A 14,355-nucleotide genomic window follows, 5' to 3' on the forward strand; every position below is an offset into this window, starting at 1 on the left:
CTCTTCTTCTTGGTGATCCTGGCTAGAGGTTCATCAATCTTGTTTATCTTTTCAAAGAACCAGCTCTTGGTTTTGTTGATCATTTGTATTGTTTCTTTGGTCTCTATGTCGTTTATCTCTGCTCTGATCTTTATTATTTCCTTCCTTATGCTTACACTGGGCTTTTCTTATTGCTCTCTCTAACTCTTTGAGTTGTAGGGTTAGGTAATTTATTACCATTGTTTCTGTTTTTTTTTTTCAGTAGGCTTTTAGAGCTATGAACTTCCTTCTCAAGACTGCTTTTGCTGTGTCCCATAGATTTTGGGTTGTTGTGTTTTCGTTGTCATTTGTTCCCACAATGTTTGGTATTTCTTCTTTGATCTTTCTGGTAACCCAGTCATTGTTTAATAGCATGCTGTTTAGTCTCCACGTGTTTGATCTTTTTGGATTGTTTTTATTGTAGTTGATTTCCAGTTTTATGCCACTGTGATCTGAGAAGATGCTTGATATAATTTCTATCTTCTTGAATTTGAAGAGACTTTGCCTATGTCCCAACATATGGTCTATCTTTGAAAATGACCCATGTGCACTTGAGAAGAATGTGTATTCTGTGGCTTTGGGGTGAAATGTTCTGAAGATGTCGATTAATTCCATCTGGTCTAGTGAGTCATCTAGGATTGAAGTTTCTTTGCTGATTTTTTGTTTAGAGGATTTGTCCAGTGGTGATAGTGGGGTATTAAAGTCTCCTACTATGATTGTATTCCTGTCCATCTCACCCTTGATATCCTCCAGGAGTTTCCTTATGTATTTGGGTTCTCCTGTATTTGGTGCGTATATGTTTACCAGAGTAATTTCTTCTGTTGGATTGCTACCTTTGGTATTATGATTGCTCCCTTAATATTTTAGTATTAAGGAAGTGGCCTTCCTTATCTCTTTTATGTCCTTCATTTTGAGATCTAATTTGTCAGATATAAGTATTGCTACCCCTGCTTTTTTTTATTTCCATTCGCCTGGAAAACCTTTTTCCATCCCTTCACTCTCAATCTGTATGCGTCTTTTTTTCTGAGGTGGGTTTCTTGTAGACAGCAGATATATGGGTTTTGTTTTCTCATCCAATCCGTTACCGTATGTCTTTTGATTGGGACATTCAATTCATTTACATTTAACCTTTTGCACTCGAATGTCAAGTGTGACTCGACACGGTTAGCATTAGAATAAAGGAATCGAGAAAAAAGCAAGCGATTGCAAAGGGTTAAAGTTATTATTGATAGGTAATTATTTGTTGCCATTTTTATTCTATACCCCTGCGTTCCTTCTTCGCTTCCTATTTCTTTTCTTTTTTTTTTTTTTTCAGCAGACCCTTTAGGATTTCTTGCATTGCTGGTTTTGTGGTGATAAATTCCCTTAGTCCTTTTTTGTCTGTGAAGCTCCTGATTTCACTTTCAATTTTGATAGATAGCCTTGCTGGGTACAGTATTCTTGGATTCAGACCCTTCCTTTGCATGACTTTGTATATTTCATTCCATTCCCTTCTGGCCTGCTGAGTTTGTTGAGAAATCAGTTGCTAGTCTGATGGGTGTTCCTTTGTATGTAACTTTCTGTTTCTCTCTGGCCACTTTTAAAATTCTTACTTTGTCGTTGGTGTTTGCCAGTTTAATTATAATGTGCCTTGGCATCGGTCTTTTGGGGTTCATTTTGGTTGGGACTCTGTGAGCTTCTTGGATCTGTGTGGGTTTTTTCTTCCCTATATGAGGGAAGTTTTCTGTCATTATTTCTTCAAACAGGTTTACTATTTCTTGTTCAGTTTCCTTTCCTTCTGGAACCCCTATTGTTCGGATGTTGTTTTGTTTCGTGTTGTCCCAATGTTGCCTTAGGCTCTCCTCCTGCTTTCTAATTCTTTTTTTCTAGAAGCTGCTCTACTTGGGTATTTTTTTCCATCTTGTCTTTTAGCTCACTGATGCGTTCCTCTGCTTCTTCTAGTCTACTCTTGATGCTTTCTATTGAGTTCTTTACAGCAACAATGTCATTTTTCATTTCTTCTTCGTTCTTCTTCATTTCCTCTTGGTTCTTACTGATATTGTCGAATTTGCCTTCCATTCTTTTCAGCCACCTTATGACCATTTCTCTGAATTCTTTCTCTGATAGGTTGCTTGCCTATAATTCGTTGCCTTACTTTTTTGGTGATGCCTGCTTTTCTTTCCTATGTGGGCTGTTTCTTTGTCTCCCCATGGTCTCTCTTCTCTGGATGTCTGGTTATGTAGTTCTCTCTCTCCTGCATTGATTTAAAGGCACAAAATACAACACAACTAGGTACAACACAAAAGGCACTGAACCGAATTGTATTCACGATATTAATAACCTACAATACAGGTGACCACCAGAGAAAGACAAATTAGTGGGTAGGAGAGGAAGAGGAAGAGTAAAAAGAAAGAACAAAAAAAAGTGTGAAAATGGACTTGGGAAAAGGAACAAAAAAGTAAGAGAGACAAGAACGAGACTAAGAGATAAAAGTGGAACAAACTATATATATGGGCAGTAAACTCCAATAGAACAACCACTAATCCCAGCAAATGCCAGCAACACAACCTGGAGATTAATACAAACTACAACACCAATTAATATCAAGTGAGGCAAGGGAAAACAGAAGTAAAAAACAAACAAAAACAAAGCTAACAAAAAAAACAAACAAATAAAGAATAAGCAAAACAATCTCACAAAAAAGCATAAAAATTCGATCTAATGAACATTCAAGCAAACAACAATAAAAGGACAGAGAGAAAAACAATTTTTTTTTTGTTTAGTTAAGATAGCGTAGAGAGGTGTGTGTGGAATTGGAGCAGGGGATTGGAAATTAGATATATAAATAGGGTGAAATTTTAGTGGAGGGTAAACAGAAAGAATAGGGAAACTCTAAAGCCGGAAAGGGTTAAGATAAACAGGAGACCAAAAGGGAAGAGGTTAGGAAGAGAGTGATGGCATAAAGGTAGCGTTGAGATAGGGTAAAACGATGCTAAAGGAAAGATGCAAATAGAATGTAGGACACTAATCCCAAAGTGAAACAAAGAGAAAATCAAATGACACTTAAATAAAAAAAGGTAAAATAGTAGTAATAATAATGCTGATTGAAAATAAAAATGTAATAATTAAAAAGGTGAAAATCGAGTGAGGAAAAAAGAAAAAAATTTAGTTTCTTAAGTAAAAGATGAAAAAAATGAAAAAAAAAAATAAGAGAAATAAAATGTGCAGTAGTGACGGTCATTCACTTCCTCTATTGTTCTGTTTGGTACGCCTGTTTCCCAGTCAGGACAGTATTGAAGTTCCCTGCATTCCACTGCGCCTCAGTGTTGTAAGCCAGTCCTGATATTTAACCCTTTGCACTCGCTTTTTTCTCGATTCCTTTATTCTACTCGGGATTTAATTTTTTAAATACCCCAGATTTTACAAAGCGCGGCAGTAGAATAAAAAACTGGAGTTTCTTTTCATACAAACTTATTTATTTGGATTTTTTTATATTTCAAATTATTGATACATTCAAAGATTATAAAAAGAGCTACCGATGCTAACTGTGTCGAGTCACACTTGACATCCAAGTGCAAAAGGTTTAGCAGGCAGTGTCTTAATTTCTCGTATTTATTTTTGCTTACACAAGAGACAATTTGTGATTCAGCCCCTGGGTGGCAGTGTTTCTGGATTGACTTCTGGGCCTCTCTAGGCTTTTTTCCCCTGTGGCACTCAATACCGGTTTGTGGAGGTGTGGCCCTCAGAGCTGGCTCTCCGATGGTCACTCCCAGTTCCGATCCCCAGGTTCCAGAAAAACCACTTCCCCCTGCAGTCTCTCAGGGTATCCCCTCCTGGGTTTTCCTATATATTGGGCTTAGTAATCAGAATCGGAAAAAGCCCAAGTGTGCGGACAGTGGGTCTGTGTGCAAGACTAAGCAGCCTGCACTCCTTTGAAATTCTTAGTCTGACCCTCCTGGTCAGATTAAAATGGGTTGCTTTTTAGAGATCCCTTCTGTTAGCAGCTCTGAGGACTGCCTTCCACATTCACGGATCACGGCAGCCCCAACAGCCAGGGATTTTTCTAGGCACAGACTTCCCTGGTCCTCCAGCTCCAGCAGCTCGCGCGTTTCTCTCTCCCACCGCTGGACGAGAAACCTCACCTTATCCCCGGCGAAATCTGACCTTTCCGTGGTGGAGTGAAGAGCTCCTTTGAATCCGCGTGTTTGTGCCGATTGGGAACCAGTGTTCAGGGGCTCGCAGCTGTTCGGTGGTTGCCACAGCTGTGGGTTTTCAGGCCTCCGATAAAATCCTCTTTCCCTTGTAAGATGGCGAGGTTTCCCCCTCTGAGCCCGCAGCTCCGGGAGGGGATCCAGCAGCAGTGGGTGCTGCCCGGTCAGGGGAACCCTGCCTAGCACTCCCCCATCTTCTCCTGGAGTTTAGCTGTCCCTTAGCTTGCTAACAAACACTCCCCGTGCGAACCTCAGCTGTTCTTTCTTTCTGCTCTGGGACAAGGCTCAGAACACGTCTCTATTCTGCCACCATTTTCTCCTTTTTTTTCTGAAAAAAATTTTAGAGGCTTTGGTAGCATGAGAAAATGCTTTTATTTATTTATTTTTAAAATCTTTATTGTTCAGATTATTACAGTTGTTCCTCTTCCCCCCCCCCCCCCCATAGCTCCCCTCCACCCGGTTCTCACCCCCCCACTGTCCTCATCCATAGGTGTATGATTTATGTCCTGTCTCTTCCCACACCCCCCACACCCCTTTCCCCTCGAGGATTGTCAGTCCACTCCCTTTCTATACCCCTGATTCTATTATATTAACCAGATTATTCTGTTCATCATATTTTTTTTCACTTCATTTGTAGACTCACTTGTGAATAGATATGTATTTGTTGTTCATAATTTTTATCTTTACCTTTTTCTTCTTCTTCCTCTTCTTAAAGAATACCTTTCAGCATTTCATATAATACTGGTTTCGCAGTGATGAACTTCTTTATCTTTTTTTTTTTTTATCTGTGAAGCTCTTTATCTGACCTTCAATTCTGAATGATAGCTTTGCTGGGTAGAGTAATCTTGGTTGTAGGTTCTTGCTATTCATCACTTTGAATATTTCTTGCCACTCCCTTCTGGCCTGCATAGTTTCTGCTGAGAAATCAGCTGATAGTCGTAGGGGTGCTCCCTTGTAGGTAACTATCTGTTTTTCTCTTGCTGCTTTTAATGTTCTCTCTTTGTTTTTTGCTGTTGGCATTTTAATTATGATGTGTCTTGGTGTGGTCCTCTTTGGATTCCTTTTGTTTGGGGTTCTCTGTGCTTCCTGGACTTGTAAGTCTATTTCTTTCACCAGGTAGGGGAAGTTTTCTGTCATTATTTCTTCAAATAGGTTTTCAGTATCTTGCTCTCTCTATTCTTCTGGCACCCCCATAATTCTGATTTTGGTACACTTGAAGTTGTCCCAGAGGTTCCTTACACTATCTTCATATTTTTGGATTTTGTTTTCTTTTTGCTTTTCCTGTTGGGTGTTTTTTGCTTCTTCGTATTTCAAATCTTTGACTTGATTCTTGCGATCCTTTAGTCTGCTGTTGGATCTCTGTATATTATTATTATTTTCAGTCAGTGTATGCTTAATTTCTAGTTGGTCCTTTTTCATATCCTCGAGGGTCTCACTAAATTTATCAGCCTTTTCTAGAAAATTCTTGAAAAACATTATAACCATGGTTTTGAACTCTATATCCAGTAGTTTTCTTTTCTCCATTTCTTTCATTTGTGACCTGTTTCTTTGTCTCTGCATTTTGGCTGCTTCCCTGAGTTGATAATAGTGGCTTTGTGTGCCCTAACCGGTTTGGCTTGGTGGATAGAGCGTCGGCCTGCAGACTGAAAGGTCCCAGGTTCGATTCCGGTCAAGGGCATGTACCTTGGTTGCGGGCACATCCCCAGTGGGGAGTGTGCAGGAGGCAGCTGATTGATGTTTCTCTCTCATCAATGTTTCTAACTATCCCTCTCCCTTCCTCTCTGTAAAAAAACAATAAAATATATTAAAGAAAAAAAAGAGTGGCTTTGTGTGCTAGGTGTCCTATAGGGCCCAGTGGCTCAGTCTCCCAGGTACCTGAGGTGGACACTCTTGGTGCACCTCTTTGTGGGCTGTATGCACAGTATTTTTGTAGGTAAGCCTTGATTGTAGTTGGTATCACCGGGAGGAATTGACCTCCAGGCCAATTGGTTGTGAGGATCAGCTGTGTCTACGATGGGAGACCTCCTGTGCTGGAGACACCCTTATGGGGTAAGACTTGCTTCAGTGGGGCTTTGGTGCTCAATGGGTCGGCCCCCTGAGTGTGTCCCTTATGGATCTGAGGAGTTGTAATCTGGATGGTCCTACTCTGACCCCTGGGTACACTGGCTCTTGCATCTCCAAGGAGGTGCTAATTTAGCCTCTGCCTGAGGCCACCCAGCAGGAGCTAAGGAGGGATTTGCAGATTCCTCTTCTTTGTTTGGGGTTTGGAGGTGCCCAGATGAGGCCCAGCTGTGAAGCAATGCAAGCTGCTGTGTGGCTTAGGCCTTCTTTTGGATATTCTGGGTCTTTCTGACTCAGCTTCAGTTTGTTAGGTAAGTTTAGATTTCAAAGGACCAGGCCATTCATATGCAAAAGCTTCTGCACTCAGCTTGGTTGTGGTGGAGTCTCAGGGCGGAGCAAACAGCAATGGCTTCCTGTCAGCCCTGCCCTAAGAGGCCCCTGGGTCTCAGTGTCCCTTGGTAGTCGCTGCAAGCACCTCTGAGAGAAAGCCGCCCTCGAGTTCCGCCCGCTGCCAGACTGTCCAGTTTCTCCCCGTATGAGTCTGGGTACCCATAGTCTTGCCCGGAACTGGAGTTCAGAGCAGTCAGGAGCTTGTGTCTCCCTGCGGATTGAAAAAGTCAGCTGTGTCCTCAGTTGCCAGCCCTCTCCGCGCGCGCCTCCGTACCTCTGGACTTTACTTCTGCAGCTCCTCTGAGTCTCAGTGTGCTTTTTTTCCCCCCTTCTAGTTGTAGAATTTCCATTTAGCCAGCATTACTGTGGTTCTGGATGATGTCCATTTTGTCTTTTAGTTGTAGTTTTTTTTTTTTTTAAATATATTTTATTGATTTTTTACAGAGAGGAAGGGAGAGGGATAGAGAGCTAGAAACATCGACGAGAGAGAATCATCGACCAGCTGCCTCCTGCACATCCCCCACCAGGGATGTGCCCGCAGCCAATGTACATGCCCTTGACCGGAATCGAACCTGGGACCCTCCAGTCCGCAGACCGACGCTCTATCCATTGAGCCAAACCGGTTTCGGCTAGTTGTAGTTTTGAAGTGGTTGTGCATGGCAGCAAGTTCAGGTGTTAACCTATGCTGCCATCTTAGTTTCTCCCCGAGAAAATGCTGTTAAAAGTGGGGGGATATCAGAATACCAAATGATGAGCGCTATAAATGCAAATATGTAAAATATATAGACATATAGAAAAAGATTGGAAGGAAATTCTCCAGCAGTAATTATGTTATAGTAGTTCAGCTAACATTAACTTTTTCCTAGTCTTTTAGTATTGTGTTTTTGTGAAAATAAAAGGAAAAAATATGCTAAAGCATTAGAAGTATACTTTTTCTTATTGTTGATGTTTATGATATATCTGAAAAGTAGGTAATATATAGGTCTTCCCCAGAGATTCTGCTTTTCATGTTCAAGAGACTGTGTACTTACATTTTTTCTTTTATGTTCAACAGATTTCCAGCAAGTTCTTTATGAATTATCATACCATGTCATTAAAGGGAACCTAAAGCATGAACAGGCATCTAATGTTTTTAATGACATTAGTGTAAGTATGTATTATATGCTTTTTAAAAAATGTAATAATTGTTACCTATTTCTTTTGCATTTGATACAAACATCTTTGAAGTGTATAATTTGCATTTCATTTATCCAAAATGAAATGTTTTAAGGTAATGTTGGTAAGTCATTGTTGGTAGACAAAGATATTTTAATATTTTTGTGTGGTTGTGAGTAAAGCAATAAATATTATGTAAGTTGGATGGGCAAAAAAAATAAAAAAAGCCTGCATTGTAATGAAATCAAGATATAGTTAATTTAAAAGGGTACTATAAAAAATAATTTGTCCAGAATATTTTCCTCCCAATATAGCATATCAAAGTATTTTCTTTTGTTTGTGGTTATGTTTAGAAATTATGTTTTTAAATTGAGAATTTAATTATTTTAAATTGAGGCTGCATAGTTCTAATGTTCACTTGATGCCAATTTTAATGTGTTTGCTGGTTTTAGAATATGTTAACTAGATTTTTTCCTAAACTTTATGGGCTTATTCTGTTTTACTCTTTTTTAAAAATATGTTTTTATTGATTTCAGAGAGAGGAAGGGAGAGTGAAGGAGAGACAGAAACATCAATAATGAGAGAGAATCATTGATCTGCTGCCTTCTGCATACCCCCTACGGGGGTTCTAGCCCACAACCCAGAAATGTGCCCTGACCAGGATCACACCATGACCTCGTGGTTTATGGGTCTATGTTCAACCACTGAGCCACACTGGCTGGGCTTCTGTTACACTTATTTATTGGAGAATTTTAAAAAATATATATTATTGGTTTCAGAGAGGAAGGGGGAGGGAGAGAGAGAGATAGAAACATCAATGATGAGAGAGAATCATTGATTGGCTGCCTCCTGCACACCCCGCATTGGGGATGAGGCCCGCAACCTGGACATATGCCGTGACTGGGAATCAGACCATGACCTCCTGGTTCATAGGTCAACACTCAACCACTGAGCCACACTGGCCAGGCTGTTTCTTAGAGAACTAGAGGCCCAGTGCATGGATTCTTGCATCGGTGGGGCCCCATGGCCTGGCCTGCAGGGATCGGGCTGAAACCGGCTCTCTGACATTCCCCGAGGGGTCCTGGATTGTGAGAGGGTGCATGCCAGGCTGAGGGACCCCACCGGTGCACCATCGGGGCCAGGGAGGGACCACGGGAGGGCTCCAGGGCATGTCCGGCCCATCTTGCCCAATCCTGATTGGCCGGACCCCAACAGCAAGCTAACCTACTTGTCGGAGTGTCTGTCCCCTGGTGATCAGTGCACGTCATAGCGACTGGTCGAACGGTTGAATGAACGGCAGGACCCGTAGCATATTAGGCTTTTATTATATAGGAAAGGATTTAAGTTAGATTCAGACTATATGCTTTTCATGGTGGTTTGATATTTGAATTGAAAGATGAGCTCTGAAATTGTAAGGGTGTTAGGGTGTTTATTGTAAACCAGTAGTTCAGTTTGAATTTTTACAAGTAATGTATTATTCTGCTAGGCTGGATTTTAAACTTATATAAATAAAATCATATGTCCAGTTGAGAACACCTGTAATAATAAGCATTATTGAGATAGGACTTGGGGCTTTTTGATATTAGTGCAAATTTCCCTTGTGCTGCCTTAAGCTTCTAGTCTCTTTCTATTAGGATAGGTAATCTCCTTTATATGATTTTTTTTTTTTTTTGGTGCTTTTCCGGGGATAGGTTTTCTTTTTTTTGTTTTTGTTTTTTTAGCTTTTTAAGTCTTGATTGTTGAGAGTATTACAGATATTCCCCTTCCCTTCCCCCCCCATTGCCACCCCTCCACCCAGTTCCTGCCCTGTCCCTCTCCAGACCTTCTCCACCCTATTTTCTGTGTCCATAGGTAAGATCTTTGGTTAATCTCTTCCCTCCCCCCTCCTCACTTTCCTCTGAGATTTGTCAGTGTGTTCCATGTTTCCATGCCTCTGATTCTATTTTATTCACCAGTTTATTTTGTTCATTAGGTTTCTTGTTCATTTATCTTGATTTTTAAATTCAATTGTTGATAGGTATGTATTTATTGCCACTTTATTGTTCATATTTTTTATCTTTTTCTTCTTCTTCCACTTCTGAAAGAATACCCTTCAACATTTCATATAATACTGGTTTGGTGGTGATGAATTCCTTTAGCTTTTTCTTGTTTATGAAGCTCTTTATCTGACCTTCAATTCTAAATGATAGCTTTGCTGGGTAGAGTAATCATGGTTGTAGGTCCTTGCTGTTCATCACTGTGAATATTTCTTGCCACTCCATTCTGGCCTGCAAAGTTTCTGTTGAGAAATCAGCTGTCCATCGAATGAGCACTCCCTTGTAGGTATCTAACTGCTTTTCTCTTGCTGTGTTTAAGATTCTCTCTTTGTTTTTAATCCTTGGTATTTTAATTATGATGTGTCTTGGTGTGGGCCTCTTTGGGTTCCTCTTATTTGGGATTCTGTGCTTTTTGGACTTGTAAGTCTATTTCTTTCACCAGGTGGGGGAAGTTTTCTGTCATTATTTCTTCAAATAGGTTTTCAATATCTTGCTCTCTCTCTTCTTCTGGCACCCCCATAATTCTGATGTTGGTACGCTTGAAGTTGTCCCAGAGGCTCCTTACACTATCTTCATATTTTTGGATTTGATTCTCAGAATCATCTACTGTTAAAACCCTGTAAATTATTCTTTATTTCAGTTAGTGTATGCTTAATTTCTGACTGGTCCTTTTTCATGTCTTTGACATTCTCACTAGGATCCTTGAAATTTTCACTAAGTCCCTTGAAGGTCTCATGAAGATCTTTGAGTAACCTTATAACCATGGTTTTGAACTCTGTATCTAGTAGTTTGCTTGTTTCCATTTCTTTCATTTGTGACATGTTTCTTTGTCTCAGCATTTTGGTTGATTCCCTGTGTTTGTTTCTATGTATTAGGTAGAGTTGTTATGTCTCCTGGAATTGGTAGAGTGGCCTTGTGTAGTAGGTATCCTGTAGGGCTCAGTGGCTCAGCCTCCCCAGTCACCTGAGCTGGGCACTCTAGGTGTACCTCTGTGTGGGCTATGTGCACAGTCTTGTAGTTGAACCTTGATTGCTGTTGGTGTCACTGAGAGGAATTGATCTCTAGGCCAATTGGCTGTGAGGACCAGCTGTGACTACAGTGGGAGAGCTGCTATGTAGGAAACATCCTGTGGAGCAGGATTTGCTTCATTGATGCTTTGGTATTCACTGAATCTGCCCCTTGAGTGTGTCGCTTGCGGATGTGTAGAGTTGTAATCTGGTATGACCTGAAGCAGTTCACTGGGTGCACTGGCTCTGGCATCTCCAGGGAGGTGCATAGTCAGCCACTGCCTGGGGGCAACTGGCAGGAGCTACAGAGAGATCTGCAGATGGCTGCTATTTGTATTGTGCTTGGAAGTGCCCAGGTGAGGCCCAGCTGTGAAGCAAGGCCGGCTGGTGCTATTGCTGGGTCTTGGGCCTTTTATTGATAGGTTTGGGGCATGCTGACACCAGCTCCAGTTTGAGAGATTTTAGTGAAACCTGAGCCAAGAAAGGCCATTCATATAGAAAAGCTGCTGCAAACAGCTTGGGTGGTACTGCAAATTGGATGTGGTGGGATCTCAGGGAATCACCAGGGTGGAGCAAACAGTGTTAGCCAGGCTGATGAAGACTCAGATATGGCCCCTGTCAGTCAGCTCTGCTACATGGGAGATTCCAGCACAAGAACAATGATCCCTGCGAGCACCCTTGTCTGGGAGAAAGCCACTCCTGAGTTCCTGCCCTGATGCCAGACAATCTAGCTCCTCCCCATATGTGTCTGAGTCCCCAAAAGCCACCCAGTGCTGGAGCTCAGAGGTATTGAGGCCAAGTAAGTTTGTGTGCTGGCTCTTTAAAAGGAACAGTTGGGTCTCTAGCAGCCTCAGTGTCACTTAGCTATCATCCCCACTGCTTTTTATAGCCCATAGTTAAGGGGGACTTTTCTTCCTAGCTCTGGAACCCTGGGCTGAGGGTCTGGTGTGGGGCTGGGCCCCTTTGCTCCTTATAGGCAGCCTCTGCCGAGACAATATCCATCCAGATTAAAAAAAAACACACAACAAAAACCTGGGTGCCAGACCAGCTTGTTCCATGCCTCTGTCCCTCCTACCAGTCTCAATGTGTTTTCTTCTTCTCTAGTTGTAGGACTTCCATTCAGCCAGCTTTCAGGCAGTTCTGAATGATGGTTGTTCAGTATTGTAGTTGTAATTTTGATGTGGTTTTGGGAGGCGGCATTTATCTATGCAGCCATCTTGGTTCTCCCCGGGGATAGTCTTAAAGAACTTCTATGTTTAGCTGTTGTGATCTCCCCCTGTCATATTGATATGTATTTGAGCAGTAGGGCTTTAATGAGTTTCTCTTTTATCCCTAAACTGTCTTTCTTTATCTGATAATAGCAGCATTAGCTATGTTGGAGTAGTCTATTTCTTTCTCTCTCTTTTAAAAAATTTATTGGGGTGACACTGGTTAATAAAATTATTCAGGTTTCATGTGCATGAATCTATAACACTGTATAGTGGGTTTACCACCCTAAGTCAAGTTGGAATAGTCTGTTTCTTAACTAATCCATCTTTGAAAACTCGTGTCTTGCTCTGTTATTTCTGGTTTTCAGGTAGCTCGAGTACTTTCATTTAAGTAGACGTAGCCAAAGTTCATAGCCCTTAAGAAAGTTGAGACTAAAGTGTGGTCTACAGTTTATTTCATTCTTTAAATTGGGCATCAATGTAGGGTTTAGTGTGGTTCTGGAAACTGAGCCTAATACTTTATTGAAAATGAATAGTCCAAGAGAACTTAATATGTGTTTGTTTCTTATCTTCCCCTTTCCTTTGAGCCTTTAGTGATTTTTATCTATCTATCTATCTATCTATCTATCTATCTATCTAATCTATCATCTGTACTTCTGCAGCTGGATTATCTTTGTCCTGGCTTTCTTACAGTCCCATTCTCACTATCCCATATCTTAGCCACAGAAACATATCTTGCAAATCTCTTACAGATGTCAGTTTGTTCTTTAGAATTAAGTTTCTTTCCTTTAGTCTCTGAGCATAGGTTAATTTTAGGGTTGCTATCATGCCAGCAAACTAATTGCAATAGTTGAACTGTGATCCTTACTAAGGGAAAATGGCTCTAAAATTGGGCATGGGAGTGGGAAGTGCTGAAGTTTTCATGCAGAAATGAGGGGAGAATTTTGGGTCAGTTTCTCCAAATGCTACAGACATCAGTGCATAAGGAAAATAAAGATGGATTTTTGGTAATTATTTTCATCTTCAGAGAATCTTGAGTTATTGAACAACAGCTTGTAATTGTTTTTGTATTTTTTAGATTTCTGTTACCACTATGATTTCTGCATATATCAGTGTTGCTCAGGCACAAGCACAGCATTTAAAGTTTTGGATGAAAAATGTGCCATTTTAACAGTCTTGCTTTAGGTAGGTGTGAGGTCCTCCAGATTCCAGTGGTTTCTAACATGAAACTTCATTGGACAAATGTTACTTGTTTGTGCTCTTTAATATTTCCTGAGGTGCTTGTTTAGGTTTCTTTGTTTTTTTTTTTTTTTAAAAATCAGGTTATTTCATGGTAGACATTTAACCATGTTTTCCCACAGTTGTCTCCCATTTTTTATTTCTCTATATTATGAAACTTGAAGAATTTTTTTTTGTCAACATAGTGGTATTGAGGTTTTGTTAGTTTTTAAGTTTTATTGCTGAAGGGTGTTAGCCTGAAGCCATAATACTTGCTGGTGTGTTATTGTAGTATTTACTACGAATAATTATATTTTTAAAATTAGGAATTTCGTGAGGATTTGCCTTCCATTCTTGCTGATGTATTCTGCATACTAGGTAGGTATTAATCATTTATTTTACCTGTAAAAGTGCTATTGGTAAATTAATTTACTGTGTTAAATTTTTTCCTTTCAACCTAAGGATTTTAGAATATATAAATGTTTCTTAAAATCTAGACTATATTGTGTTTTTTTTTTTACTTTATAGAGAATATAATATTCTAAGTCAAATGTGAGTATAATCACTATTTATAAACTAGTTTTAGTTTATAATTCAAATAGTTTGAGTTTTCCAGACTCTGTCTTTATATAAAATTGACCTAAATTAAGTCATTTCAAATAAATAAGCCAAGTTTTCTGAAGTTGTTAGTCTGAGTTATTCCAATTTAGTATAATTAATCATATGCCATACATGTCAGAATCTCAAAATTAGCACACTCGAGATACTTACTTAGCTTTTGTACTCTTGATTACTCTTAATTTTCAAAAGAGCAATAAAAGCCGAAGTAATCAAAATTACTTTTGAGGATGAGGAACCAATTTTGGAAATAGCACCTTCTCTGTTTGTTCAGATAAATAAGAATTCATGCAATATAAAAAAGGAATATTTCTTTTTTTTTCAAATTATAAGAGAAAGTATATTTAGAAAGTTACAGAGGTAGTAGAAGTGAGCCAGCTGGGCTGCAAAGGCTCAGGAAACAAGTTACAGAAGCAAAAAACTGCTTGGTGCTTAGGAGAGGGAAAGGCTAAGG

The 14,355-nt window shown here is 40.0% G+C and overlaps 1 protein-coding gene across 10 annotated transcripts in view; it reads left to right on the forward strand.

Annotated features, from left to right (window-relative positions):
• The window catches only part of THOC2 (THO complex subunit 2), a 136,025-nt gene that overhangs the window by 24,627 nt on the left and 97,043 nt on the right, over window positions 1–14,355 (forward strand). For all 10 annotated transcript variants that reach the window (XR_013813197.1, XR_013813198.1, XM_079764753.1 and 7 more), the window contains exons 3-4: window positions 7,714–7,805; window positions 13,610–13,661. Coding sequence is in view for 8 of the 10 variants with exons in the window: in XM_079764753.1 (XP_079620879.1) it covers window positions 7,714–7,805; window positions 13,610–13,661 (144 nt within the window). In the remaining 2 variants the exon portion in view is untranslated. The remainder of the gene's footprint in view (window positions 1–7,713; window positions 7,806–13,609; window positions 13,662–14,355) is intronic.

Source organism: Cnephaeus nilssonii (genome assembly GCF_951640355.1).
Source record: "Cnephaeus nilssonii genome assembly, chromosome: X".
Lineage (NCBI taxonomy): Eukaryota > Metazoa > Chordata > Mammalia > Chiroptera > Vespertilionidae > Cnephaeus > Cnephaeus nilssonii.